Source organism: Pelodiscus sinensis, unplaced genomic scaffold (assembly GCF_049634645.1).
Source record: "Pelodiscus sinensis isolate JC-2024 unplaced genomic scaffold, ASM4963464v1 ctg58, whole genome shotgun sequence".
In the NCBI taxonomy this organism is placed as follows: Eukaryota; Metazoa; Chordata; order Testudines; family Trionychidae; genus Pelodiscus; species Pelodiscus sinensis.
The window spans coordinates 187501-213337 of record NW_027465922.1 but is presented as its reverse complement, the minus strand read 5'-3'; the positions used below and the strand labels follow the sequence as shown (position 1 = coordinate 213337).

The 25837-nt window shown below is 66.9% G+C and overlaps 2 protein-coding genes across 2 annotated transcripts in view; both read right to left on the bottom strand.

The window, feature by feature from the left end:
- The window catches only part of LOC102459906 (C-type lectin-like), a 48043-nt gene extending 39908 nt beyond the window's left edge, over positions 1–8135 (bottom strand). The window contains exon 1 of the mRNA XM_075916739.1: positions 7179–8135. The gene's annotated coding sequence lies outside the window, so the exon portion shown is untranslated. The remainder of the gene's footprint in view (positions 1–7178) is intronic.
- Positions 8136–11627: 3492 nt separating this feature from the next.
- Positions 11628–25837, bottom strand: part of CPT1B (carnitine palmitoyltransferase 1B) — a 58144-nt gene continuing 43934 nt past the window's right edge. The window contains 6 exon segments of the mRNA XM_075916719.1: positions 11628–11879; positions 12509–12601; positions 14300–14413; positions 16500–16652; positions 19675–19809; positions 23909–24073. Of these exon segments, the coding sequence (XP_075772834.1) occupies positions 11793–11879; positions 12509–12601; positions 14300–14413; positions 16500–16652; positions 19675–19809; positions 23909–24073 (747 nt within the window). The 3' untranslated portion in view covers positions 11628–11792.

Below are 25837 nucleotides of genomic sequence, written 5' to 3'. Positions count from 1 at the left end.
CTGCCCAGACAGCAGCTGCCTTACAGCCAGGCCGTTCCCCCCAGCCAGGTGCTGGTCTCCACCCCCCTCCCTTTGTCTCTCCCTGGGAGGCTGAGCCTGGGTGTCTGGGTTAATCCACATTGGGAGAGACAGTGAGAATCTCCCATCCCAGCGCAGGGGGACCCCGGTCACAGAGCAGACAGCCCCCCCCCGCGCCACACGGAGAGAGCGGCTATTGGATGCAGCCTCACAGTCTGAGGGGCCCAGAGGGCTCTGCCGTACCCCAGCTCCCAGTTACACCCCAAGGACTCACAGCGACCCCCCAAAGTGCACAGCGATGGTACCGATCAGCCCCTCCTCCAGCCACGAGCCGGGCCACGCGGGCGAGAGGCCTCCAGACTCAGCGTCTGTCGCCGAGCGACTCGGGCGCAGGCCCAACGTCAATGAGCCAAAGGCCTGCGAGGGGCTGGGGCCGGCGGGGCGCCGGGTTTGCACAGGTGGAAAAGCCAGAGGGGACCACTGTGATCGCCTCCCCTGCCCTCCTGCACCGCACGGGCCAGAGGCCCCGGGCAGCGAGTGCGCCTGGTCTGCAGAACCGCCCCGCCCCCGCTGGGACCGTCCTGCCGGCTCCGCTCCCTGCTCACACCCAGCGGCAGGGTGCTATTTCCAGGCAGATTGGTGATGGAGATCGTGGCTGTTGCTGGGCTGAGGACTGACCGCGTCGTGACACCCTCCCCCCCTCCTCCCCCACAGGCGCAGGCGCTGAGCTCTCCCCGCTGGCCACTGCTTGGTGTCGTTCCGATGGGCGGCCTGATCGTGTGCAGCGCAGATGGAATCAGAGCCTCCTGCAGCACCAGGCGACAGATCTTGCAGCATCGGCGCTGGGGACCAACGCCCTGAGGAAGTGGGGTTTGCCCAGGGGCGCTCAGCACCCCAGAACTATCGCTTAGTCTCTGGGTCCCACAGGCCTGCTGCTCTCAAAGACCCTCAGCCAGTTGTGTCAGCTTCCCAGCATGCACAGCAGCCTCGTCGACCTTTTGTCCCCCGTGTTATCGGTTCCCCTTTGCAGTTGCAAACCGGCGCCACGCCGGCCCCTTCAGTCCTGACATTGCCTGAAACGTGCCGGCATGTCCACGGGTCCGCATGTCGGCTTGTCGACATGTCAACGTGTCCGTGTGTCAGCGTGTCCACGAGTCATCGAGTCCCTTTCAAACTTGTGCACGTTTCTTGTACTCAACCCCAGCGCGTCCGGCCCCACTCCAATGACCATGCCATCGGGGAGGGGGTGTGATGCCTTCAGCGATGTTATTGGCATCACTTCCTGCCTCGATTTGGCCTCAGGGGTGTCACGTTCTTGGAATGGGGACTGACCGGCCAAGTAGCAGTTCTGCAGAACAGGACCTGGGGGCTACAGTGGATGAGAAGCTGGATATGAGCCAGCATGGCTGGTGTAAGCATGCGTGGAAATCGCTGCCTGTGTCCCTGCCTGTGGGCGGCTCCACAAATGCACAGCCGGGGAGGGCGGCTGTTTGATGCAGCCTCACAGTCTGAGGGGGCCCAGAGGGCTCCGCCATACCCCAGCTCCCACTTGTGGCGGTGCGTCATGGCCCCCGCCTCCTGCTCCCCTGGAATGGCCCGGACAGACCCCACCAGCCAGTAGAATAGAGGGAGTTTATTGCTTCTCCAGGATACAGCACAACATAGATGTAAGCTGGTTACAGGGCAGGTCTAGGATTCCTCAGCCCCTCTTGAGATGGGGGAGCCTGCGCCCCTAAATCCAGCCCGTTGCCTAGGCTGCTTCCTCCATGATCCCAGCCAGAAACCTAACTCCCTCACTTCCAGTCCTGCCCCCAGCCAGGGCTCCACTCCCCTTCTTCCCATTGTTCTGCTCCCTGGGAGATAACTGGTCGGACAGGTCCGGAGCCTCCTTGCATAATGACTCATCCCCTGCCCTGCTGGGCCCTGCTGCAGCCAGTGGGGGTCACCCACAGCCCACTGCCCAGCACAGTAACCAGCAAGGTACCCCCACTACATCACACCAGTTACACCCCAAGGACTCACAGCGACCCCCCAAAGTGCACAGCGATGGTACCGATCAGCCCCTCCTCCAGCTATGAGCCGGGCCACGCGGGCGAGAGGCCTCCAGACTCAGCGTCTGTCGCCGAGCGACTCGGGCGCAGGCCCAACGTCAATGAGCCAAAGGCCTGCGAGGGGCTGGGGCCGGCGGGGCGCCGGGTTTGCACAGGTGGGAAAGCCAGAGGGGACCACTGTGATCGCCGCCCCTGCCCTCCTGCACCGCACGGGCCAGAGGCCCCTGGCAGTGAGCTGTGTGGCAGGCCCAGAGCGCCAGGTCTGCAGAACCGCCCCGCCCCCGCTGGGACCGTCCTGCCGGCTCCGCTCCCTGCTCACACCCAGCGGCAGGGTGCTATTTCCGGGCAGGTTGGTGATGGAGATCGTGGCTGTTGCTGGGCTGAGGACTGACCGTGTGGTGACACCCACCCCCCCTCCTCCCCCACAGGCGCAGGCGCTGAGCTCTCCCCGCTGGCCACTGCTTGGTGTCGTTCCGATGGGCGGCCTGATCGTGTGCAGCGCAGATGGAATCAGAGCCTCCCGCAGCACCACGCGACAGATCTCGCAGCATCGGCGCTGGGGACCAACGCCCTGAGGAAGTGGGGTTTGCCCAGGGGCGCCCAGCACCCCAGAACTATCGCTTAGTCTCTGGGTCCCACAGGCCTGCTGCTCTCACAGACCCTCAGCCGGTCGTGTCGGCTTCCCAGCATGCACATCGACCTCTTGTCCCCCTAAGTTATCGGTTCCCCTCTGCAGTTGCAAACCGGCGCCACGCCGGCCCCTTCAGTCCTGACATTGCCTGAAACGTGCCGGCATGTCCACGGGTCCGCATGTCGGCTTGTCGACATGTCAACGTGTCCGTGTGTCATCGTGTCCACGAGTCATCGAGTCCCTTTCAAACTTTTGCACGTTTCTGGAACTCAACCCCAGAGCGTCCGGCCGCACTCCAATGACCATGCCGTCGGGGAGGGGGTGTGATGCCCTCAGCGATGTTACTGGCATCACTTCCTGCCTCGATTTTGCCTCGGGGGTGTCACGTTCTTGGATTTCAGTAGCAGCAGGCAGGTCAGCGCTGCACCCGTGGGGGGGGTTCCCCAAGTGGATGCAAAGAGGCCCCAGGAGGTGTCCAGTGAGGGCTGGGGCCTGGCTGGTTCTGGCCGCGCTGCTCACACACATGCCTGCTTTGTGGGGCGCTGTTATGACCAGGGGCTCTGCTCTGGGCTTGCATTTTCGGGGGTTCTATCTGGGAGACAGCAGCAGGTGCCACCCGCCCACCCCCCTCGCAAGGGGCGATCCCCCAGTGACTAGCAGTGCTGCATGCACAACGGCCCTTCGGTGGTGCCAGCTGACGCCTGGGAAATTCGGAGGGAACCTGCCGGGCAGCAGGGACCCCGACTGTTGGCATGAAAAGGCCCCGGACAGGTGAGCGGCTCTTGTTTGGGAGGTCCCGTCACTCGGGAGACACTGGGTTTCCCTTCACGTGGCCCAGGGGATAAACGGCGCCTGGGGGTGTGACATCACCTGGGGCCCTGGCCCAAAAGGGAACGGGGCAGGGAAGGGTCCAGAGTGACCTGGACAGAGTAGATGCATTGTTACAGACTGGGGACTGACCGGCCAAGTAGCAGTTCTGCAGAACAGGACCTGGGGGCTACAGTGGATGAGAAGCTGGAGATGAGCCAGCATGGCTGGTGTAAGCATGCGTGGAAATCGCTGCCTGTGTCCCTGCCTGTGGGCGGCTCCACAGATGCACAGCCGGGGAGGGCGGCTGATTGATGCAGCCTCACAGTCTGAGGGGGCCCAGAGGGCTCCGCCGTACCCCAGCTCCCACTTGTGGCGGTGCGTCATGGCCCCCGCCTCCTGCTCCCCCGGAATGGCCCGGACAGACTCCACCAGCCAGTAGAAAAGAGGGAGTTTATTGCTTCTCCACGATACAGCACAATATAGATGTAAGCTGGTTACAGGGCAGGCCTAGGATTCCTCAGCCCCTCTTGAGATGGGGGAGCCTGCGCCCCTAAATCCAGCCCGTTGCCTAGGCTGCTTCCTCCATGATCCCAGCCAGAAACCTAACTCCCTCACTTCCAGCCCTGCCCCCAGCCAGGGCTCCACTCCCCTTCTTCCCATTGTTCCGCTCCCTGGGAGATAACTCGTCGGACAGGTCCGGAGCCTCCTTGCATAATGACTCATCCCCTGCCCTGCTGGGCCGTGCTACAGCCAGTGTAGGTCACCCACAGCCCACTGCCCAGCACAGTAACCAGCAAGGTACCCCCACTACATCACACCAGTTACACCCCAAGGACTCACAGCGACCCCCCAAAGTGCACAGCGATGGTACCGATCAGCCCCTCCTCCAGCCACGAGCCGGGCCACGCGGGCGAGAGGCCTCCAGACTCAGGGTCTGTCGCCAAGCGACTCGGGCGCAGGCCCAACATCAATGAGCCAAAGGCCTGCGAGGGGCTGGGGCCGGCGGGGCGCCGGGTTTGCACAGATGGAAAAGCCAGAGGGGACCACTGTGATCGCCTCCCCTGCCCTCCTGCACCGCACGGGCCAGAGGCCCCTGGCAGTGAGCTGTGTGGCAGGCCCAGAGCGCCAGGTCTGCAGAACCGCCCCGCCCCCGCTGGGACCGTCCTGCCGGCTCCGCTCCCTGCTCACACCCAGCGGCAGGGTGCTATTTCCAGGCAGATTGGTGATGGAGATCGTGGCTGTTGCTGGGCTGAGGACTGACCGTGTGGTGACACCCTCCCCCACAGGCGCAGGCGCTGAGCTCTCCCCGCTGGCCACTGCTTGGTGTCGTTCTGCTGGCCGGCCTGATCGTGTGCAGCGCAGATGGAATCAGAGCCTCCCGCAGCACCACGCGACAGATCTCGCAGCATCGGCGCTGGGGACCAACGCCCTGAGGAAGTGGGGTTTGCCCAGGGGCGCCCAGCACCCCAGAACTATCGCTTAGTCTCTGGGTCCCACAGGCCTGCTGCTCTCACAGACCCTCAGCCGGTCGTGTCGGCTTCCCAGCATGCACATCGACCTCTGGTCCCCCGCGTTATCGGTTCCCCTTTGCAGTTGCAAACCGGCGCCACGCCGGCCCCTTCAGTCCTGACATTGCCTGAAACGTGCTGGCATGTCCACGGGTCCGCATGTCGGCTTGTCGACATCTCAACGTGTCCGTGTGTCAGCGTGTCCACGAGTCATCGAGTCCCTTTCAAACTTTTGCACGTTTCTTGAACTCAACCCCAGCGCGTCCGGCCCCACTCCAATGACCATGCCATCGGGGAGGGGGTGTGATGCCCTCAGCGATGTTACTGGCATCACTTCCTGCCTCGATTTTGCCTCGGGGGTGTCACGTTCTTGGATTTCAGTAGCAGCAGGCAGGTCAGCGCTGCACCCGTGGGGGGGTTCCCCAAGTGGATGCAAAGAGGCCCCGGGAGGTGTCCAGTGAGGGCTGGGGCCTGGCAGGTTCTGGCCGCGCTGCTCACACACATGCCTGCTTTGTGGGGCGCTGTTATGACCAGGGGCTCTGCTCTGGGCTTGCATTTTAGGGGGTTCTATCTGGGAGACAGCAGCAGGTGCCACCCGCCCACCCCCCTCGCAAGGGGCGATCCCCCAGTGACTAGCAGTGCTGCATGCACAACGGCCCTTCGGTGGTGCCAGCTGACGCCTGGGGAACTCGGAGGAACCTGCCGGCCAGCAGGGACCCCGACTGTTCCCATGAAAAGGCCCCTGGCAGGTGGGAGGTCTCGTCACTCCGGAGACGCTGGGTTTCGCTGCGCGTGGGCCAGGGGATAACGGTCCCTGGGGGTGTGACAGCACCTGGGGCCTTGGCCCAGAAGGGAACGGGGGGGAGGGGCGCAGCCCTCACTTCTGCGCTGACCCTCCCCTTTGCTCCGGGGCTCCGGGGAGCAGAGGCCCCTCCCATTTCATGCAGGGTCCCCGGAGCATTCACAGGCTCGGCGGAGGCCAGACAGGCGCCCTGGCAGGACCCTCTTCCCTCCCTCAAGGCCCGTCCGACCGGCCCACGGGGCTCTGGGGCCACAGCCACGGGGGGCTGAACCCCTCCCCAGGCCTGCGGCGAGAGCTGCCCTGCCCAGGAGCGCGGCCCGGCTCTGCCGCTCAAGGCAGGGCCGGTGAGCGGGGGCGCTGCTCTCAGGCACTTACCGGAGAAGAGCCTTCGGCTGCCCCCTCTGACTCGTCCCTGAGTCTCTTCCGCACTCGCCACGTGGGATCAGCCAGGACCCGCTGGCGACTGCCGGGGGCCCGAGGCCGGTGCTCCTGCTCCCACTCGTCTGCTCTGAGCACGGCCGCTGTGACGGGCAAAGCGCCCTGGCCCAGCGCACGCTGGGTCCAGCCTCTGGAATGGGCCCTGCACCACCGACCCCAACGGCAACCGCCACGCTCGGCCCTGCCACGGGGGGGTGTTGTCCACTTCTCTGATCGGGTTACCAGGTGAGTTCAGAAAAAGTACCAGGCACACTTCATCTGGGATGGGGGGGACTGGCCGGGAGGGGAGTGGGGCCGGCTGGGAGGAGATGTGGGGTGGGAAACCGGCTGCTGGGAAGCAGGGCTGGGGGGAGGTGGGGGGGTCATCGGGGGCAGCAGGGCTGGCCGGGGGAGATGGAGGGGGAATAACCGGCTGGCAAAAGCTGGGCTGGCTGGGAGGAGGGTGGGGTGTCGGAGGCAGCGGGAGCAGAAGCAGGGGAGAATCGGCCGGCTGGTTGGGAGGGGGTCGGGGGAGCGGGACTGGCCGGGTAGGGAGCAGGGGGAGAGAACTGGCTGGTGGGGAACGTGGCTGACCCAGGCGCACACAGATCCCGGGGCGCTGCCCGTCCCACGCATGGTCCCGGCAAAGCATGAGCGAGTCCGGCCCCAGGGATCCCATCCCACCTGGCTAGCTGGTCGCTCACGCAGCGTGAGCGCGTCTACCGGCCCGCGGTTCGCAACTCCAAACCGACATCCCTAATGATGATTCAATTGTCTAGACTGCGGATGATCAGCCGGTCGGCAGCGCGGCGCGGCGGCCGTGTTTATTTTAATGAAGCTGGGATTGTTTAAATCCTACTTCTTTGACTGCGCCCACTAAACTATTTTACAGGGCTCCGTCGACGGAGCCGCGTCGTCTAGACGTAGCCCCGGGGTCTGACCTGACACCGGGCCTGTTCGGGGGCGAGGCCCATCCTCAGTCTGGCCTCTTGCTTCTGCAGCTCAGAATCGGCCAAGGCGTCCTCTGACAAGTGGGCTGCCCCCAGGAAGGGCCGTGGCAGGCCCTCGCGAGGCGGAGGAAGACGCCCGCCTGGGACACGGACGTTTCCTGGAGTGTTGAGCAGGGATTGGAGCAGGGTTGGTGGGTGGGGTACCCGGAGCATCCGACCGTTCAGCGTTCTCCAGCGTCGCTGCGGCCTCCGCTTCAGCGCATCTCACCTCTGCCTCGGCTTCCGCTCCCCCTCCCTTTCTAAGCCTTTCATTTCCAGTTCCACTTCCTCTCGCTTCAGCTTCAGGCAGCCTCCACCCCCTTCTCAGTGCGAGACCCGCCAGCCGCAAGGGCACCCTCCCACCCTGGGGATGGGCTCCGCCTGGCCGAGAGAGGGAAGAGCATCTTCGCGGGCAGGCTTCAAACCTAGCGAGATTCCTCGGGGGCGGTGAGCCAAGTGCTGGGGGAAGTGGGATACCGGGAAGAAACACAAGGAGGACGGAGCAACAGAGGAGGAGGATCCTTGTCCTCCTCGTCCACCTTCCAACAAAGCGGCTGGTGCCCGCTCCTGAAAGTTTCCCAGACTAAGCCAGTTAACTCTCCTAGATCCGAGTGGCCGTATTCCAGGCGCGTGGCGACCCTGCTCAGTTCTGTGTGGTCAGTAGTAAAAGTAGAGTGGCATGTGCCTTAGTGACTGTGTTTTCTCCTACATCTCCAGGAAGAAATCACAGGCAACGTGGGCCTTCCTGTCCCCCACTGATTGGGGGGGGGATGGACAGGAGGAGTGCTGGCCAGCGCCTGGTGACCAAGGGGTTAAACTCAGGGTACGTCTACACTAGCCCCCCAGTTCGAACTAGGGAGGCTAAAGCAGGCATTCGAACTTGCAAATGAAGCCTGGGATTTAAATATCCTGGTCTTTATTTGCATCTTCCCATCTGGGCGCCATTTTTAAATCCCCCTTAGTCTAAACTAACCACCCGCGGCTCCACGCGGCTCCACGCGGCCGTCAAACATTAACTCAAACTGAGTCCTTGGTTCGAATGAACTGTTACACCCCGTGGGATGTAGGAACAGGGTTACGAGTACGAGGTGTAACCGTTAACCTGTACTAAGGACTCAGTTCGAGTTAACGTTTGACGGCCGCGTGGAGCCGCGGGCGGTTAGTTTGGACTGGGGGGATGTAAAAATGGCGCGTGGATGGGAAGATGCAAATAAAGGCCAGGGTATTTAAATCCCGGGCTTCACTTGCAAGTTCGAATGCCTGCTTTAGCCTAGTTCAAACTGGGGTGGCAGTGTAGACAGCCTCACAGCCACGTCTGCTCCACCACGCGTAGCTTTCGTTGTGTTAAGAACCCTTTAAGGCGATGCTCGATCCGTGTGCGCCGGGAAGCAACGGCTCTGGGCGCGCCGGCCTGAGCAGTCAGCTTCCCGAGACTGCGGCTTGGTCCCTTCTCTTGTTTTTCAAGCTCTCTTGTGGGAAAAGAGCTTGGGGTACCCTGGGCGGATTCAAGTGCCCCCTTGGTTTTTAGGGTAAATCGCTTGATGGTAGCAGCTCTCATCCCCCCCAAAAAGTCAGTAAATCTGTGACTCCAGGGAGTTTCTATAAGCAGAGCGTGTAGAGGCGAGGGGCTTTTACAGTCTCTTGCGGGCCCCCATCTTCTGCAGGGATCAGCCCTGACACCCCCCAGAGCCAGCCAGAGCCCATCCCTGCATCCCCATCCCACTGACCCCCAGAGCCAGCCAGAGCCCATCCCTGCATCCCCATCCCACTGACCCCCAGAGCCAGCCAGAGCCCATCCCTGCATCCCCATCCCACTGACCCCCAGAGCCAGCCAGACCCCATCCCTGCATCCCCATCCCACTGACCCCCAGAGCCAGCCAGAGCCCATCCCTGCATCCCCATCCCACTGACCCCCAGAGCCAGCCAGACCCTGCATCCCCATCCCACTGACCCCCAGAGCCAGCCAGACCCCATCCCCGCATCCCCATCCCACTGACCCCCAGAGCCAGCCAGACCCCATCCCCGCATCCCCATCCCACTTACCCCCAGAGCCAGCCAGACCCCATCCCCGCATCCCCATCCCACTGACCCCCAGAGCCAGCCAGAGCCCATCCCCGCATCCCCATCCCACTGACCCCCAGAGCCAGCCAGAGCCCATCCCTGCATCCCCATCCCACTGACCCCCAGAGCCAGCCAGAGCCCATCCCTGCATCCCCATCCCACTGACCCCCAGAGCCAGCCAGACCCCATCCCCGCATCCCCATCCCACTGACCCCCAGAGCCAGCCAGACCCCATCCCCGCATCCCCATCCCACTGACCCCCAGAGCCAGCCAGAGCCCATCCCTGCATCCCCATCCCACTGACCCCCAGAGCCAGCCAGACCCCATCCCCGCATCCCCATCCCACTGACCCCCAGAGCCAGCCAGACCCCATCCCCGCATCCCCATCCCACTGACCCCCAGAGCCAGCCAGAGCCCATCCCTGCATCCCCATCCCACTGACCCCCAGAGCCAGCCAGAGCCCATCCCTGCATCCCCATCCCACTGACCCCCAGAGCCAGCCAGACCCCATCCCTGCATCCCCATCCCACTGAACCCGAGCCAGCCAGAGCCCATCCCTGTATCCCTCCATCCCACATTCCACTGACCCCCAGAGCCAGCCAGAGCCCATCCCTGCATCCCCATCCCACTGACCCCCAGAGCCAGCCAGAGCCCATCCCTGCATCCCCATCCCACTGACCCCCAGAGCCAGCCAGAGCCCATCCCTGCATCCCCATCCCACTGACCCCCAGAGCCAGCCAGACCCCATCCCTGCATCCCCATCCCACTTACCCCCAGAGCCAGCCAGACCCCATCCCTGCATCCCCATCCCACTTACCCCCAGAGCCAGCCAGACCCCATCCCCGCATCCCCATCCCACTTACCCCCAGAGCCAGCCAGACCCCATCTCTGCATCCCCATCCCACTGACCCCCAGAGCCAGCCAGAGCCCATCCCTGCATCCCCATCCCACTGACCCCCAGAGCCCATCCCTGCATCCCCATCCCACTGACCCCCAGAGCCAGCCAGACCCCATCCCCGCATCCCCATCCCACTGACCCCCAGAGCCAGCCAGACCCCATCCCCGCATCCCCATCCACTGACCCCCAGAGCCAGCCAGACCCCATCCCTGCATCCCCATCCACTGACCCCCAGAGCCAGCCAGACCCCATCCCCGCATCCCCATCCCACTTACCCCCAGAGCCAGCCAGACCCCATCCCCGCATCCCCATCCCACTGACCCCCAGAGCCAGCCAGACCCCATCCCTGCATCCCCATCCCACTGACCCCCAGAGCCAGCCAGACCCCATCCCTGCATCCCCATCCCACTTACCCCCAGAGCCAGCCAGAGCCCATCCCTGCATCCCCATCCCACTGACCCCCAGAGCCAGCCAGACCCCATCCCCGCATCCCCATCCCACTGACCCCCAGAGCCAGCCAGACCCCATCCCTGCATCCCCATCCCACTGACCCCCAGAGCCAGCCAGAGCCCATCCCTGCATCCCCATCCCACTGACCCCCAGAGCCAGCCAGAGCCCATCCCTGCATCCCCATCCCACTGACCCCCAGAGCCCATCCCTGCATCCCTCCATCCCACATTCCACTGACCCCCAGAGCCAGCCAGAGCCCATCCCTGTATTCCTCCATCCCACACCCCACTGACCCCCCCAGCCAGCCAGAGCCCATCCCTGTATCCCTCCATCCCTCTGACCCCCAGAGCCAGCCTGAGCCCATCCCTGTATTCCTCCATCCCACACCCCACTGACCCCCCCAGCCAGCCAGAGCCCATCCCTGTATCCCTCCATCCCTCTGACCCCCAGAGCCAGCCAGAGCCCATCCTGCATCCCCATCCCTCTGACCCCCAGAGCCAGCCAGAGCCCATCCTGCATCCCCACCCACTGACTCCCCCAAGCCAGCTAGTCCATCCCTGCATCTCTCCATCCCACTGACCCCCCCCTCAAGCCAGCCAGAGCCCATCCCTGTATCCCTCCATCCCTCTGACCCCCAGAGCCAGCCAGAGCCCATCCCTGCATCCCTCCATCCCACTGACCCCCCCCAAGCCAGCTAGACCCCATCCCTGCATCCCCACCCCACTGACCCCCATGCCCTGCCGTAGCTCTGTCACTCCCCCCAACTCCACCCTAAGCCCATCCATCCCATTCGGACCAGGCTTCTCTCCCAGAGGCCCAGCCACCTGCCCGGCCAGACGCTGCTGCCTGGGTCTGTTTCCCCGGCAGGGCTGGGCTCCCCGCGGCTGCCCCCGGCCGTCAGAACGGGATACAGAGCCCGGGGCTCTGGTCCTCGGCGCCGCGGCTCCTGCCTCGCCCTCCCCCCGCTCCGCCACTGAGCAGCCAGGCGGGCGTCACAGCAAGAGCCTCCTTTATAAGTATGGGTGGTGGAGGGACCCCCCGCCCTCAGTCTGCCCATCGGCAGGGCCCTGCGGCCCCGGGGGGCTCTGCCAGGCAGCGTCCCCCGGCGGGGCCAGCGCTGGCCCAAGGGCGTGTTCTGCGGCCCCTGGTGCACACGGTCAGTTGGCCTCCAGGCTGGCAGGACTCAGGAGGGCCGCGATGTCCAGCATGGCCTGGCAGATGTTCTTCCCGAAGCGCCTGGAGTCCTGGGGGGAGACAGGGCCTGGTTAACAGGGGCAGCGCGGGACGCCCAGGAAGGGGCTGGTCCCAGGCTCCCGGCTCGCGGGGGGGGGGGGGGGCTGGTTAACAGGGGCAGCGCGGGACGCCCAGGAAGGGGCTGGTCCCAGGCTCCCGGCTCGCGGGGGGGGGGGGCTGGTTAACAGGGGCAGCGCGGGACGCCCAGGAAGGGGCTGGTCCCAGGCTCCCGGCTCGCGGGGGGGGGCTGGTTAACAGGGGCAGCGCGGGACGCCCAGGAAGGGGCTGGTCCCAGGCTCCCGGCTCGCGGGGGGGGGCTGGCTAACAGGGGCAGCGCGGGAAGCCCCAAGAGGGGGCGGGTCCCAGGCCCTTGGCAGAGGGGTGCTGGGGGGACAGGCAGGATGGGGGCCCATCGTGCTCCGGAAGCGGGGTGCTGCCCCAGGACAAGCCCCATGGGGTAGGACGGGGAGAGGGTCAGTGGAACGGTCCGTCCTGCTGAGGACTGGGAGGGAGTCGGAGAGAGGCCAATAGGGGTCAGGGGTCGGTCCCGCTGCCCGGCCAGGCGTTCCCCAGGGCGCATCTCCCAGGGAGAGCTGGGACAGCTGCTGAGCACCCGCCTGCCGGGCCGGGGCCGACTCACCGTCTCGGGGCTGGAGAACTTGCTGGAGATGTGGAACGTCAGCAGGTTCTCGCCAGAGATGATGTAAGAGACGCCGTAGCCGTCGTCAGCAACCTGCGGGGACAGAGAGGGACGGGCCGCGGCGCGGGGAGCCAGTCGGCAGGGGAGCCCGGCAGCCAGAGTCCGACGGGGGCCGCGCAGCCGCGGGGGGAGCCCGGCAGCCAGAGTCCGACGGGGGCCGCGCAGCCATGGGGGGGGAGCCAGAGTCCGACGGGGGCCGCGCAGCCGTGGGGGGGGAGCCAGAGTCCGACGGGGGCCGCGCAGCCGTGGGGGGGAGCCCGGCAGCCAGAGTCCGACGGGGGCCGCGCAGCCGCGGGGGGAGCCCGGCAGCCAGAGTCCGACGGGGGCCGCGCAGCCATGGGGGGGGAGCCAGAGTCCGACGGGGGCCGTGCAGCCGCGGGGGGGGAGCCAGAGTCCGACGGGGGCCGCGCAGCCGCGGGGGGGGAGCCAGAGTCCGACGGGGCCGTGCAGCCGCGGGGGGAGCCAGAGTCCGACGGGGCCGTGCAGCCGCGGGGGGAGCCAGAGTCCGACGGGGGCCGCGCAGCCGTGGGGGGGGAGCCAGAGTCCGACGGGGGCCGTGCAGCCATGGGGGGGGAGCCAGAGTCCGACGGGGGCCGCGCAGCCGTGGGGGGGGAGCCAGAGTCCGACGGGGGCCGCGCAGCCGTGGGGGGGGAGCCATAGTCCGACGGGGGCCGTGCAGCCATGGGGGGGGAGCCAGAGTCCGACGGGGGCCGCGCAGCCGCGGGGGGAGCCAGAGTCCGACGGGGCCGCGCAGCCGTGGGGGGAGCCAGAGTCCGACGGGGGCCGCGCAGCCACGGGGGGGGAGCCAGAGTCCGACGGGGCCGCGCAGCCGCGGGGGGGGAGCCAGAGTCCGACGGGGGCCGCGCAGCCGCGGGGGGAGCCAGAGTCCGACGGGGGCCGTGCAGCCATGGGGGGGGAGCCAGAGTCCGACGGGGGCCGCGCAGCCATGGGGGGGGAGCCAGAGTCCGACGGGGGCCGCGCAGCCGCGGGGGGGGAGCCAGAGTCCGACGGGGGCCGCGCAGCCGCGGGGGGAGCCAGAGTCCGACGGGGGCCGCGCAGCCGCGGGGGGGGGGGAGCCAGAGTCCGACGGGGGCCGCGCAGACGCGGGGGGGGAGCCAGAGTCCGACGGGGGCCGCGCAGCCGCGGGGGGGGGGGAGCCAGAGTCCGACGGGGCCGCGCAGCCGCGGGGGGAGCCAGAGTCCGACGGGGCCGCGCAGCCGCGGGGGGAGCCAGAGTCCGACGGGGCCGCGCAGCCGCGGGGGGAGCCAGAGTCCGACGGGGGCCGCGCAGACGCGGGGGGGGAGCCAGAGTCCGACGGGGCCGCGCAGCCGCGGGGGGGGAGCCAGAGTCCGACGGGGGCCGTGCAGCCGCGGGGGGGGAGCCAGAGTCCGACGGGGCCGCGCAGCCGCGGGGGGAGCCAGAGTCCGACGGGGCCGCGCAGCCGCGGGGGGAGCCAGAGTCCGACGGGGCCGCGCAGCCGCGGGGGGAGCCCGGCAGCCAGAGCCAGGACCAGCCGTGCGGAGGGTGGCGCCCGTCCCGGTGCCCGGCAGGCTGGAGTGGTCCCCGGGTCAGGTCCCGGGGGGCGGGGAACACGAGGGCTGACGTCCCGCGAGCTGCAGCAGCGCCAGACGCCCAGAGAAACGGCAGGGCCCCGCCCACGCGGAGCAGCCTTGCTCCACCGTCTGCCCTGCCCCAAGCAGCCCCCAGCCCCAGGGCAGGGGAGACACTGACCGGGCCAAAGCCGCCCCCGGCGGAGACGAGGTTCTGGGTCTTCTCCGGGTCATACAGGCCGAGCTGCTGCTGGGGCGTCTGGCTGGTGGAGAGACGCCAGGGCTCCGCCAGCACCTGCACAGAACCACGGGCCGGTGAACGCCACCACCCGCCAGCCCCACCCCTCCCGCCGGCGACCCGCGGCAGAGACCGCCCGGAGCCGGGAACAGAGCCAGCGCTGCACCCAGGGCTGGGGAGCTCGCAGGCCAGGCCAGAGGCAGCCTCCTCCAGCCTGGCAGGATCAGCATGCAGCAGGGTAGGAGGAGGTTATACCAGGCCATGGGGGGTGCATGCGGTAGGGCAGGAGGGGGTATAACAAGCCATGGGGGGTATACCATTCAATGGGGGGGTGCACGCGGTAGACTAGAGGGGGTATACCATTCAATGGGGGGTGCATGCGGTAGACTAGAGGGGGTATACCATTCAATGGGGGGTGCATGAGGTAGACTAGAAAGGGGTATACCATTCAATGGGGGGTGCACGCGGTAGACTAGAGGGGGTATACCATTCAATGGGGGGTGCATGAGGTAGACTAGAAAGGGGTATACCATTCAATGGGGGGTGCATGAGGTAGACTAGAAAGGGGTATACCATTCAATGGGGGGTGCATGCGGTAGACTAGAAAGGGGTATACCATTCAATGGGGGGGTGCACGCGGTAGACTAGAGGGGGTATACCATTCAATGGGGGGGTGCATGAGGTAGACTAGAAAGGGGTATACCATTCAATGGGGGGTGCATGAGGTAGACTAGAAAGGGGTATACCATTCAATGGGGGGTGCATGAGGTAGACTAGAAAGGGGTATACCATTCAATGGGGGGTGCATGCGGTAGACTAGAAAGGGGTATACCATTCAATGGGGGGGGTGCATGCAGTAGACTAGAAAGGGGTATGCCATTCAATGGGGGGGTGCATGCGGTAGACTAGAGGGGGGTATACCATTCAATGGGGGGTGCATGCGGTAGACTAGAGGGGGTATACCATTCAATGGGGGGGTGCATGCGGTAGACTAGAAGAGGGGTATACCATTCAATGGGGGTTGCATGCGGTAGACTAGAAGAGGGGTATACCATTCAATGGGGGGGTGCATGCGGTAGACTAGAAGAGGGGTATACCATTCAATGGGGGGGTGCATGCGGTAGACTAGAGAGGGGTATACCATTCAATGGGGGGTGCATGCGGTAGACTAGAAGGGGGTATACCATTCAATGGGGGGGTGCATGCGGTAGACTAGAAGGGGGGTATACCATTCAATGGGGGGGGTGCATGTGGTAGACTAGAGGGGGGTATACCATTCAATGGGGGGGTGCATGCGGTAGACTAGAAAGGGGTATACCATTCAATGGGGGGGGTGCATGTGGTAGACTAGAGGGGGGTATACCATTCAATGGGGGGGGTGCATGCGGTAGACTAGAGGGGGGTATACCATTCAATGGGGGGTGCATGCGGTAGACTAGAAGGGGGTATACCATTCAATGGGGGGGTGCATGCGGTAGACTAGAAGGGGGGTATACCATTCAATGGGGGGGGTGCATGTGGTAGACTAGAGGGGGGTATACCATTCAATGGGGGGGTGCATGCGGTAGACTAGAAAGGGGTATACCATTCAATGGGGGGTGCATGCGGTAGACTAGAGGGGGGTATACCATTCAATGGGGGGTGCATGCGGTAGACTAGAGGGGGTATACCATTCAATGGGGGGGTGCATGCGGTAGACTAGAAGGGGGGTATACCATTCAATGGGGGGTGCATGCGGTAGACTAGAGGGGGGTATACCATTCAATGGGGGGTGCATGAGGTAGACTAGAAGGGGGGTATACCATTCAATGGGCGGGCTGCTGGGCTCTCTCTTGCCAGGCAAGCCGTCCTGACTATGGCTGGCCCTGCCCCCTTCTCTCCTCTAATGCCCATTCCCCTCCCCTCTGCACCCCCCTTCTCTATTGCTGCTCCCTCCCCTGCTGGATTTGCCTGTGTGAACCAAACGTGGAGAGCACGTCTCCCTCGAGCTCCTCACTCCGAGCCGGGACAAGGTGGAAGGCAGATCATGCAGGCCCCCACTCAGACAGCCCCGGCAGGGCCAGGGTTCCTTGGGAGGCCCAGGCTGCCTTGGTGCAGTGCACACCCTGCCCTGCAGGCTGTGGAGACCCCAGGGAGCCCTCACCTGTGCCAGGAAGGGGGACTCCACCCCCAGGTACTTGGAGACCACGTAGAGGCAGAAGAGGTGTCGGTCGATGCCGGCGCCCGTCATGGCCAGGCGGTACATGAGCTGGTGCTTCTCCGCAGCCACACGGAAGAGCTTCAGACGCTCCAGCTGCTGTGGTGAGAAAGGGAGAAACCAAGTCTGCTTTCCAAGTGTAGCTTTCTGGTTTGTTAATAAAATTCCCCTTTTTAAGGCGACGATCTGATCCGTGTGTCCTGGAAGGTACCAGGAGGTCTGCGTGTGCGTGGCTAAGACTGAGAGGTCAGCTAGCAGAGGTTGCCGTGGGTTTTTTCAAGCTCTCTTGTGGTAGAAGAGCTTGGGGTTCCCCTCCGGAAGATGTTTCCAAGTGATTTCTTCCTGGGTTCAAGAAGGGGGGGATTTTTTTTCCCTCACTTGGTGGTGGCAGCTCCCAAGACCAGGGAATCTGTGACCTTGGGGAGCTTTTAAGCAGAAGCCTGTAGAGGCGAGGGATTTAAGGTCTCTTGTGGGGCCTGATGTGTAAAAGGGAAGTCAAATCCCCCGGAGCCATTGATTCCCCTATGAGGGGCATGTACAATATACATACATTGCTAATGCTTAGATATATTTGCTATTTGTATAGGAGTAAGACATGACAAAGGTCAAGGCCTGTCACAGGTAATAACTTATAATAAGGAGACGAGGGGAAGTGAAACCAGTCTTCTGTTAAGTAGAGATATGGATAGATTCCACATCCTTTAAACTTGTGACCGGCTCAAGCAGGAAAGGAAAAAGGGAAGTATGGCTCGCCCATTGTTCAGCAAAAGTGAATGAATGTAACACAGCTGTAACTGCAAAGTCAGCAAGTAGGCACTGTATTTAACCTCATTTGGAAAATTAACCTGACCTATAGGAATGCTAAGTGTCAAAGATGAAGTAACCTATCATGTTAAGGCACCTAAACCAGGAAGGATGTGAACCCTATAAAAACCCCTGCCTATGAGACGTTGGGGGTCGGCTCTGCTTTGAACATTGAGTTCCTTAGCCGTACCTTGGTTGCAACCAATAAACTTGAGTTGGACCCAGCCTGAAAGTGTGACTCTCTTCTTGGGGTAAATCAGACTAGCCTCCAAGGGGACGAAACCAGCAATTTATGCAACAGGCCCCCTGTCACATTACCGAATTGGAGGGAAGCAGCCAGATCGCTGCTGCACCCCTAGGTGGGGGTGTTGGCCCCAGAAATCTGTATGAAAGGGAGCCATGTGGGGTATTGAATGGGAGCTTGTTGTTTTCTGATCCTGTGTACACTGTTTATGTGAGTATATAATGTCTGTGTGTGTAGATCTGTAATCTGTGTGGAAACTGAAGATTTCCCTGCACGTGGTTAAGCATTGGGCAGGGCCGAGCCTGTGGAGCCTGTGGACATGCTAATTACCTGTGGAACAATGGTTCTCAATGGGCCAAAGACACACCCAAAGAATGGGGGCTGTCCTGAGAGCAGCCAGCAGGGAACACAGAGAGGCTGAGGACCAGGTGACCTGCTACATACTAGAAGAGGCCAGGAAGGAGTATAAATAGGCCATGTGGTCGATGCCATTTTGTTCTCAGCTCGGCACTTCATCCCAGAGGCAGCACTGCAGGGATCGAAGAGCCCGGAAGACCTGTGAACCCATCCTGATCGTAGGATGTGCAATAAGAACTTTTAAACCAGCAGCTGCAACATCTCTGCTAGAGCCTGCACCGAAGACTGGGAGATTCGGTGCATGTAACGTACTGTACTTTAATAACCTTACTCTCAGGCTTTTCTTTCTTGTGATAATAAACCTTTAGATATAGATTCTAAAGGATTGGCCCAGCGGGATTTGTGGGTAAGGTCCAGAGGGTAAATTGACCAGGGATCTGTGGCTGGTTTCTTGGAACCGGACAGGACTTGTTCGGGGTAGGTGGGATTGGGTGCTAGGACCCCTCACCTGTGTATGAGGCCCGGGGCCATCTGGGGCACGGATATTGCTGGGGTGTCGGAGGGGTTTTGCTCAGGAGGCTTCAGGCAGGCTGCTGAAGCGCTCTGTGGGACTGGTTTGTGGCCTGTTTGGAGAGGTCACCAGTCTGGGGGCTGTAAGGAGCCCTGGATTTGAGCAATTCGCCCTGAGCGGACGCCCTCAGCTGTGCCCAGACACGGCCCGGTCCGTCACACCCCCGATCTGCATTCGGTGAGCCGGAGCAGGGAACAGCCCTGCCGCCATCGACTGTACAGTTACAATCTGCCGCAGCGGTACACCCTGGGTTTGTGTCTGTGTCATTCTCGTGTGTCAGGTTAGAAATCGGAAGTGTGACTCTGTTTCTAGTTTGAAATGTGCTAACGAGGGCCAGTCCTGTGCCCCAAAGCCTGATGGTTGGTGATATCTGTAAACAGCCTGTTTGCTCTGTGGGTACATGGCTCTGTCGACGGAGCCATGTAGATTAGTGGACTCGAAAAAGAGAAATGAAGCAGCGATTTAAATAATCGCCGCTTCATTTACATCAAAATGGCTGCCGCGCTGAGCTGATCAGCTGTTTGGCGGCACGGCGTGGTAGTCTGGATGCTCCGCGGTCAACAAGGGAAACCCTTATCGACCACCTTGGAAAACCTCATTCCACGAGGCTGAAGAGGGTGGGGCCTGGGGGGGCTGGCTGAGGGGGTGGGGTGGGGGCCTGGCTGCGGGGGTGGGGCCTGGGGGGGCTGGCTGAGGGGGTGGAGCCTGGGGGGCTGGCTGCAGGGGTGGGGCCTGGGGGGGGCTGGCTGAGGGGGTGGGGGTGGGGGCCTGGCTGCGGGGGTGGGGCCTGGCTGAAGGGGGTGGGGCCTGGGGGGGCTGGCTGCGGGGGTGGGACCTGGGGGGGCTGGCTGAAGGGGGTGGGGCCTGGGGGGGCTGGCTGCGGGGGTGGGGCCTGGGGGGGGGCTGGCTGAAGGGGGTGGGGCCTGGGGGGGCTGGCTGAGGGGGTGGGGCCTGGGGGGGGCTGGCTGCGGGGGTGGGGCCTGGGGGGGGGGCTGGCTGAAGGGGGTGGGGCCTGGGGGGGCTGGCTGCGGGGGTGGGGCCTGGCTGCGGGGGTGGGGCCTGGGGGGGCTGGCTGCGGGGGTGGGGCCTGGGGGGGCTGGCTGCGGGGGTGGGGGGCCTGGGGGGGCTGGCTGAGTGACACTCACGCTGCGAGCGGGGTCCATCATGCTGCGCACGAAGGCCGTGGACTCGCTGGTGCAGGATCTCACGGTCTCGGTCCTGCCCTCCCGGAAGAGGCGCGTCATGGAGGCCTCGTAGGTGAGGCAGAAGCAGCCCTTGTCCTGGGGGGAGGTGGGGGGGAGGCAGGAGGGGGAGACTGAGCAGCGCCCCCCTCCCCCCTTGCCCACGGGGGCCCCTCGCTCAGGCCCCCCCAGCAGGGACCAGCGGGTGCAGCCCAGCACCCAAGTGGACGAGCCACCCGGCAAGGGGCCCCCAGCTCCCATGGGCCCCCGGGCAGGGCGTGGGGCCGGCCCAGGGCTCCACAGTGAGTTCAAGGGCCTGGGTGCTGTGGCCAGGAGCCCCGGGCCCCTTTGAGTCGCCAGGACCCCTCTGCCCCCCCATGGGCGGGCCTGGCCCCCGCCAGCCCCAAACTCTCACCAGAGCCAAGCTCGCTCCAAGCCACCGGCACCCGGCTCCACGCGTTCCCCTTCTCCCTGCAGCAGCGCGGCCGAGACCGTCCCCTGCCCCCAGCCTGCAGGAGCAGGGCTCTTACCACCCCCCAGCGCGGGCAGCACATGGGGGTGCCAGCTGCCTCCTGCCAGTGGCCTCAGCCCCCCCAGAACTGACTGAACTGGCCTCAACCCCCCCCAGAACCGAGCGAGCCGGCCTGAGCCCCCCCAGGACCGAGCGAGCCGGCCTGAGCCCCCCCCAAGGACCGAGCGAGCCGGCCTGAGCCCCCCCCCAGGACCGAGCGAGCCGGCCTGAGCCCCCCCAGGACCGAGCGAGCCGGCCTGAGCCCCCCCCAGGACCGAGCGAGCCGGCCTGAGCCCCCCCAGGACCGAGCGAGCCGGCCTGAGCCCCCCGAGGACCGAGCGAGCCGGCCTGAGCCCCCCCAGGACCGAGCGAGCCGGCCTGAGCCCCCCCAGGACCGAGCGAGCCGGCCTGAGCCCCCAGGACCGAGCGAGCCGGCCTGCCCCCCCCAGGACCGAGCGAGCCGGCCTGAGCCCCCAGGACCGAGCGAGCCGGCCTGAGCCCCCCCCAAGGACCGAGCGAGCCGGCCTGAGCCCCCCCCAAGGACCGAGCGAGCCGGCCTGAGCCCCCCAGGACCGAGCGAGCCGGCCTGAGCCCCCCAGGACCGAGCGAGCCGGCCTGCCCCCCCCAGGACCGAGCGAGCCGGCCTGCGCCCCCTCCAGGACCGAGCGAGCCGGCCTGCCCCCCCCAGGACCGAGCGAGCCGGCCTGCCCCCCCCAGGACCGAGCGAGCCGGCCTGCGCCCCCCAGGACCGAGCGAGCCGGCCTGCCCCCCCCAGGACCGAGCGAGCTGGCCTGCCCCCCCCAAGGACCGAGCGAGCCGGCCTGCGCCCCCCCCAAGGACCGAGCGAGCCGGCCTGCCCCCCCCAAGACCGAGCAAGCCGGCCTGCGCCCCCCAGGACCGAGCGAGCCGGCCTGCCCCCCCCAGGACCGAGCGAGCCGGCCTGCGCCCCCCCCAGGACCGAGCGAGCCGGCCTGCCCCCCCCAGGACCGAGCGAGCCGGCCTGCCCCCCCCAGGACCGAGCGAGCCGGCCTGAGCCCCCTCCAGGACCGAGCGAGCCGGCCTGAGCCCCCCAGGACCGAGCGAGCCGGCCTGCCCCCCCCAGGACCGAGCGAGCCGGCCTGCGCACCCCAGGACCGAGCGAGCCGGCCTGAGCCCCCCAGGACCGAGCGAGCCGGCCTGAGCCCCCCCCAGGACCGAGCGAGCCGGCCTGCGCCCCCCCCAGGACCGAGCGAGCCGGCCTGCGCCCCCCCCAGGACCGAGCGAGCCGGCCTGCGCCCCCCCCAGGACCGAGCGAGCCGGCCTGCGCCCCCCCCAGGACCGAGCGAGCCGGCCTGCCCCCCCCAGGACCGAGCGAGCCGGCCTGCCCCCCCCAGGACCGAGCGAGCCGGCCTGCCCCCCCCAGGACCGAGCGAGCCGGCCTGCACCCCCCAGGACCGAGCGAGCCGGCCTGCGCCCCCCAGGACCGAGCGAGCCGGCCTGCCCCCCCCAGGACCGAGCGAGCCGGCCTGCGCCCCCCCCCAGGACCGAGCGAGCCGGCCTGCCCCCCCCAGGACCGAGCGAGCCGGCCTGCCCCCTCCAGGACCGAGCGAGCCGGCCTGAGCCCCCTCCAGGACCGAGCGAGCCGGCCTGAGCCCCCCAGGACCGAGCGAGCCGGCCTGCCCCCCCCAGGACTGAGTGAGCCGGCCTGCCCCCCCCAGGACCGAGCGAGCCGGCCTGCCCCCCCCAGGACTGAGCGAGCCGGCCTGCCCCCCCCAGGACCGAGCGAGCCGGCCTGCCCCCCCCAGGACTGAGCGAGCCGGCCTGCCCCCCCCAGGACCGAGCGAGCCGGCCTGCCCCCCCCAGGACCGAGCGAGCCGGCCTGCGCACCCCAGGACCGAGCGAGCCGGCCTGAGCCCCCCAGGACCGAGCGAGCCGGCCTGCCCCCCCCAGGACCGAGCGAGCCGGCCTGCGCACCCCAGGACCGAGCGAGCCGGCCTGAGCCCCCCAGGACCGAGCGAGCCGGCCTGCCCCCCCAAGGACCGAGCGAGCCGGCCTGCGCCCCCCCCAAGGACCGAGCGAGCCGGCCTGCGCCCCCCCCAAGGACCGAGCGAGCCGGCCTGCACCCCCCAGGACCGAGCGAGCCGGCCTGCGCCCCCCAGGACCGAGCGAGCCGGCCTGCCCCCCCCAGGACCGAGCGAGCCGGCCTGCGCCCCCCCCAGGACCGAGCGAGCCGGCCTGCCCCCCCCAGGACCGAGCGAGCCGGCCTGCCCCCTCCAGGACCGAGCGAGCCGGCCTGAGCCCCCTCCAGGACCGAGCGAGCCGGCCTGAGCCCCCCAGGACCGAGCGAGCCGGCCTGCCCCCCCCAGGACCGAGCGAGCCGGCCTGCCCCCCCCAGGACCGAGCGAGCCGGCCTGCGCACCCCAGGACCGAGCGAGCCGGCCTGCCCCCCCCAGGACCGAGCGAGCCGGCCTGCGCCCCCCCCAGGACCGAGCGAGCCGGCCTGCGCACCCCAGGACCGAGCGAGCCGGCCTGCGCCCCCCAGGACCGAGCGAGCCGGCCTGCCCCCCCCAGGACCGAGCGAGCCGGCCTGCGCCCCCCAGGACCGAGCGAGCCGGCCTGCGCCCCCCAGGACCGAGCGAGCTGGCCTGCCCCCCCCAGGACCGAGCGAGCCGGCCTGCGCACCCCAGGACCGAGCGAGCCGGCCTGAGCCCCCCAGGACCGAGCGAGCCGGCCTGCCCCCCCCAGGACCGAGCGAGCCGGCCTGCGCCCCCCCCCAGGACCGAGCGAGCCGGCCTGCGCCCCCCCCCAGGACCGAGCGAGCCGGCCTGCGCCCCCCCCCAGGACCGAGCGAGCCGGCCTGAGCCCCCCCCCAGGACCGAGCGAGCCGGCCTGAGCCCCCCCCCAGGACCGAGCGAGCCGGCCTGCGCCCCCCAGGACCGAGCGAGCCGGCCTGCGCCCCCCAGGACCGAGCGAGCCGGCCTGCCCCCCCCAGGACCGAGCGAGTCGGCCTGAGCCCCCCAGGACCGAGCGAGCCGGCCTGCGCCCCCCAGGACCGAGCGAGCCGGCCTGCCCCCCCCAGGACCGAGCGAGCCGGCCTGCGCCCCCCCCCAGGACCGAGCGAGCCGGCCTGCGCCCCCCAGGACCGAGCGAGCCGGCCTGCCCCCCCCAGGACCGAGCGAGCCGGCCTGCCCCCCCCAGGACCGAGCGAGCCGGCCTGAGCCCCCCAGGACCGAGCGAGCCGGCCTGAGCCCCCCAGGACCGAGCGAGCCGGCCTGCCCCCCCAGGACCGAGCGAGCCGGCCTGCCCCCCCCAGGACCGAGCGAGCCGGCCTGCGCCCCCCAGGACCGAGCGAGCCGGCCTGCCCCCCCCAGGACCGAGCGAGCCGGCCTGCGCCCCCCAGGACCGAGCGAGCCGGCCTGCCCCCCCCCAGGACCGAGCGAGCCGGCCTGAGCCCCCCAGGACCGAGCGAGCCGGCCTGAGCCCCCCAGGACCGAGCGAGCCGGCCTGCCCCCCCCAGGACCGAGCGAGCCGGCCTGCGCCCCCCCCAAGGACCGAGCGAGCCGGCCTGAGCCCCCCCCAGGACCGAGCGAGCCGGCCTGAGCCCCCCCCAGGACCGAGCGAGCCGGCCTGCGCCCCCCCCCAGGACCGAGCGAGCCGGCCTGCGCCCCCCAGGACCGAGCGAGCCGGCCTGCGCCCCCGCGCTCTTACCCGGAAGTGAGCCAGCTGCAGGGCGATCTGGAGGAAGGCGTCGGGGCTGACCTTGCAGCGTTTGATGAGGCCCTTGCCGAAGCGGGTGAAGAGGAAGCACTGGAAATCCACGTCGGCGGCCAGCGCCTGGGCCAGGCGCAGGGAGCTGTCGATGGCCTGCCTGCCCTGCAGAGAGCACCGGCTCATGCCGCCTGGGAAGGGAGGGGGGCCGAGCCCGCGGGGTCTCCCATGAACCTCCTCCCCGGGCCGCCCCCCCCGCAGTGTCTGCCTGGGCCGGGCAGCTCCCCCAGCCGGACACAGGCCCAGCCACACCTCCCAGAGCAGCAGCGCCCAGGCGGGACCCCCCAGCTGGCTTCTCCCTCCCTCGGGGCCCATCTGGTGCCCGGGGGGCCCGCCCCACACAGCGCGGCGCGGCGGAGCCCGGGGGCAAGGAGGGGCGCGCCTGCAGGAGCAGACAGAGTCCCCCGCGCAAGGCTGGCCCGTTGGCACGGCGCAGCCCAGTCGGCCATTCCCAGCACAGAGGGGAGCCGGGGCGCCTGTGCCATAGTCTGTGACTCGGTTTCCCCTCGCTGTGTGTGGCCGTGACAGCGCGTCGGGGGCCCCGGACCCTGCACCCCGTCCTCAGCGAGATGGGACTCTGCCGGCCAGTCGTACAGACGGTTTATTGCTTCTCCGAGATACAGCCCAGCCCGGGTTCGATGTGGACAGTGGGGTGAGGGGCAGGCAGCCTCAGCCCCCTTGGGGGGGCTCCACAGGCCCCTGAGCCCCCAGTGCTCAGCTTAGTCACTTCTCTTCACCTTTGCCCAGCCCAGACTGCCCAGCGCCCAGGCCCCCCCCCGCCAGGTGTCCGTCTCCCCCCCCCCCCCCTTTGTCTCCCCCCGCCCCCCGGAAGAGCCTTGGTATCTGCTCCGGCTGAGCCCAGGTGTCAGGGGGTCTGTCTACACTCCCCCGCTGGTTCGAACTAGGGGGTAATGGAGTCATCCGCAGTTGCAAATGAAGCCCGGGATTTGAATTTCCCGGGCTTCCTTTGCATGAAGCCGGCCGGCGCCATTTTTAAATGCCGGTAGTTCGGACTGCGTGCCGTGCGGCTACACGCGGCTACACGCGGCACGGACTAGCTAGTTCGGATTCGGCTTCTAATCTGAACTAACTGTACTCCTCGTGGAATGAGGAGTAACGGTAGTTTGGAACAGAAGCCTCGTCCGAACTAGCTAGTCCGTGCCGCGTGTAGCCGCGTGTAGCCGCGTGTAGCCGCACGGCACGCAGTCCGAACTACCGGCATTTAAAAATGGCACCGGCCGGCTTATGCAAACGAAGCCCGGGAAATTCAAATCCCGAGCTTCATTTGCAACTGCGGATGACTCCATTACCCCCTAGTTCGAACCAGCGGGGTAGTGTAGACAGACCCTGGGTTAATCCCCATGAGGGTGAGTCAGAATCGCACAGCCCAGTGCAGGGGGACCCTGGTCACAGACAGACGCCCCCCCACGGCACGGGCTTCCCTGCAGGCGTGAAGGGGTTAACGTCCCTGGGGGAGGGGAGCCGACGCGTGTTCTGCACAGGCCGAAAGCCAACCTTCCCGCTACCCTTCCCCGGTGCGGAACACGTGTGCACGGAGGCCTGTGCGGGTGTGCACCACTGGCAGAAACAGGCCAGCCCCGGGCGCCCTGCTGACCAGCCGGGTGGCACTGAACTCTGCGCAGCCGCCCCAGCGCCCGGCTTAGGGGCGCTGCCCACGGGAAGCATGGGGCCAGCGGTCCCACTGCGGGGCCCCTCCCGCCCGTGCTATAGCAGGGCAGCGCATGCCTGGCTGAGGCCGCTGTGGGGAGGGAGCAGGGGGACGCAAAGTCAACTAGACGCCCCGATCCCTGCGCCCCGGGCCTCTGGCCACGTCCCAGCCGCGGGGTCCCCCGGGCTCTCCTGGCACCG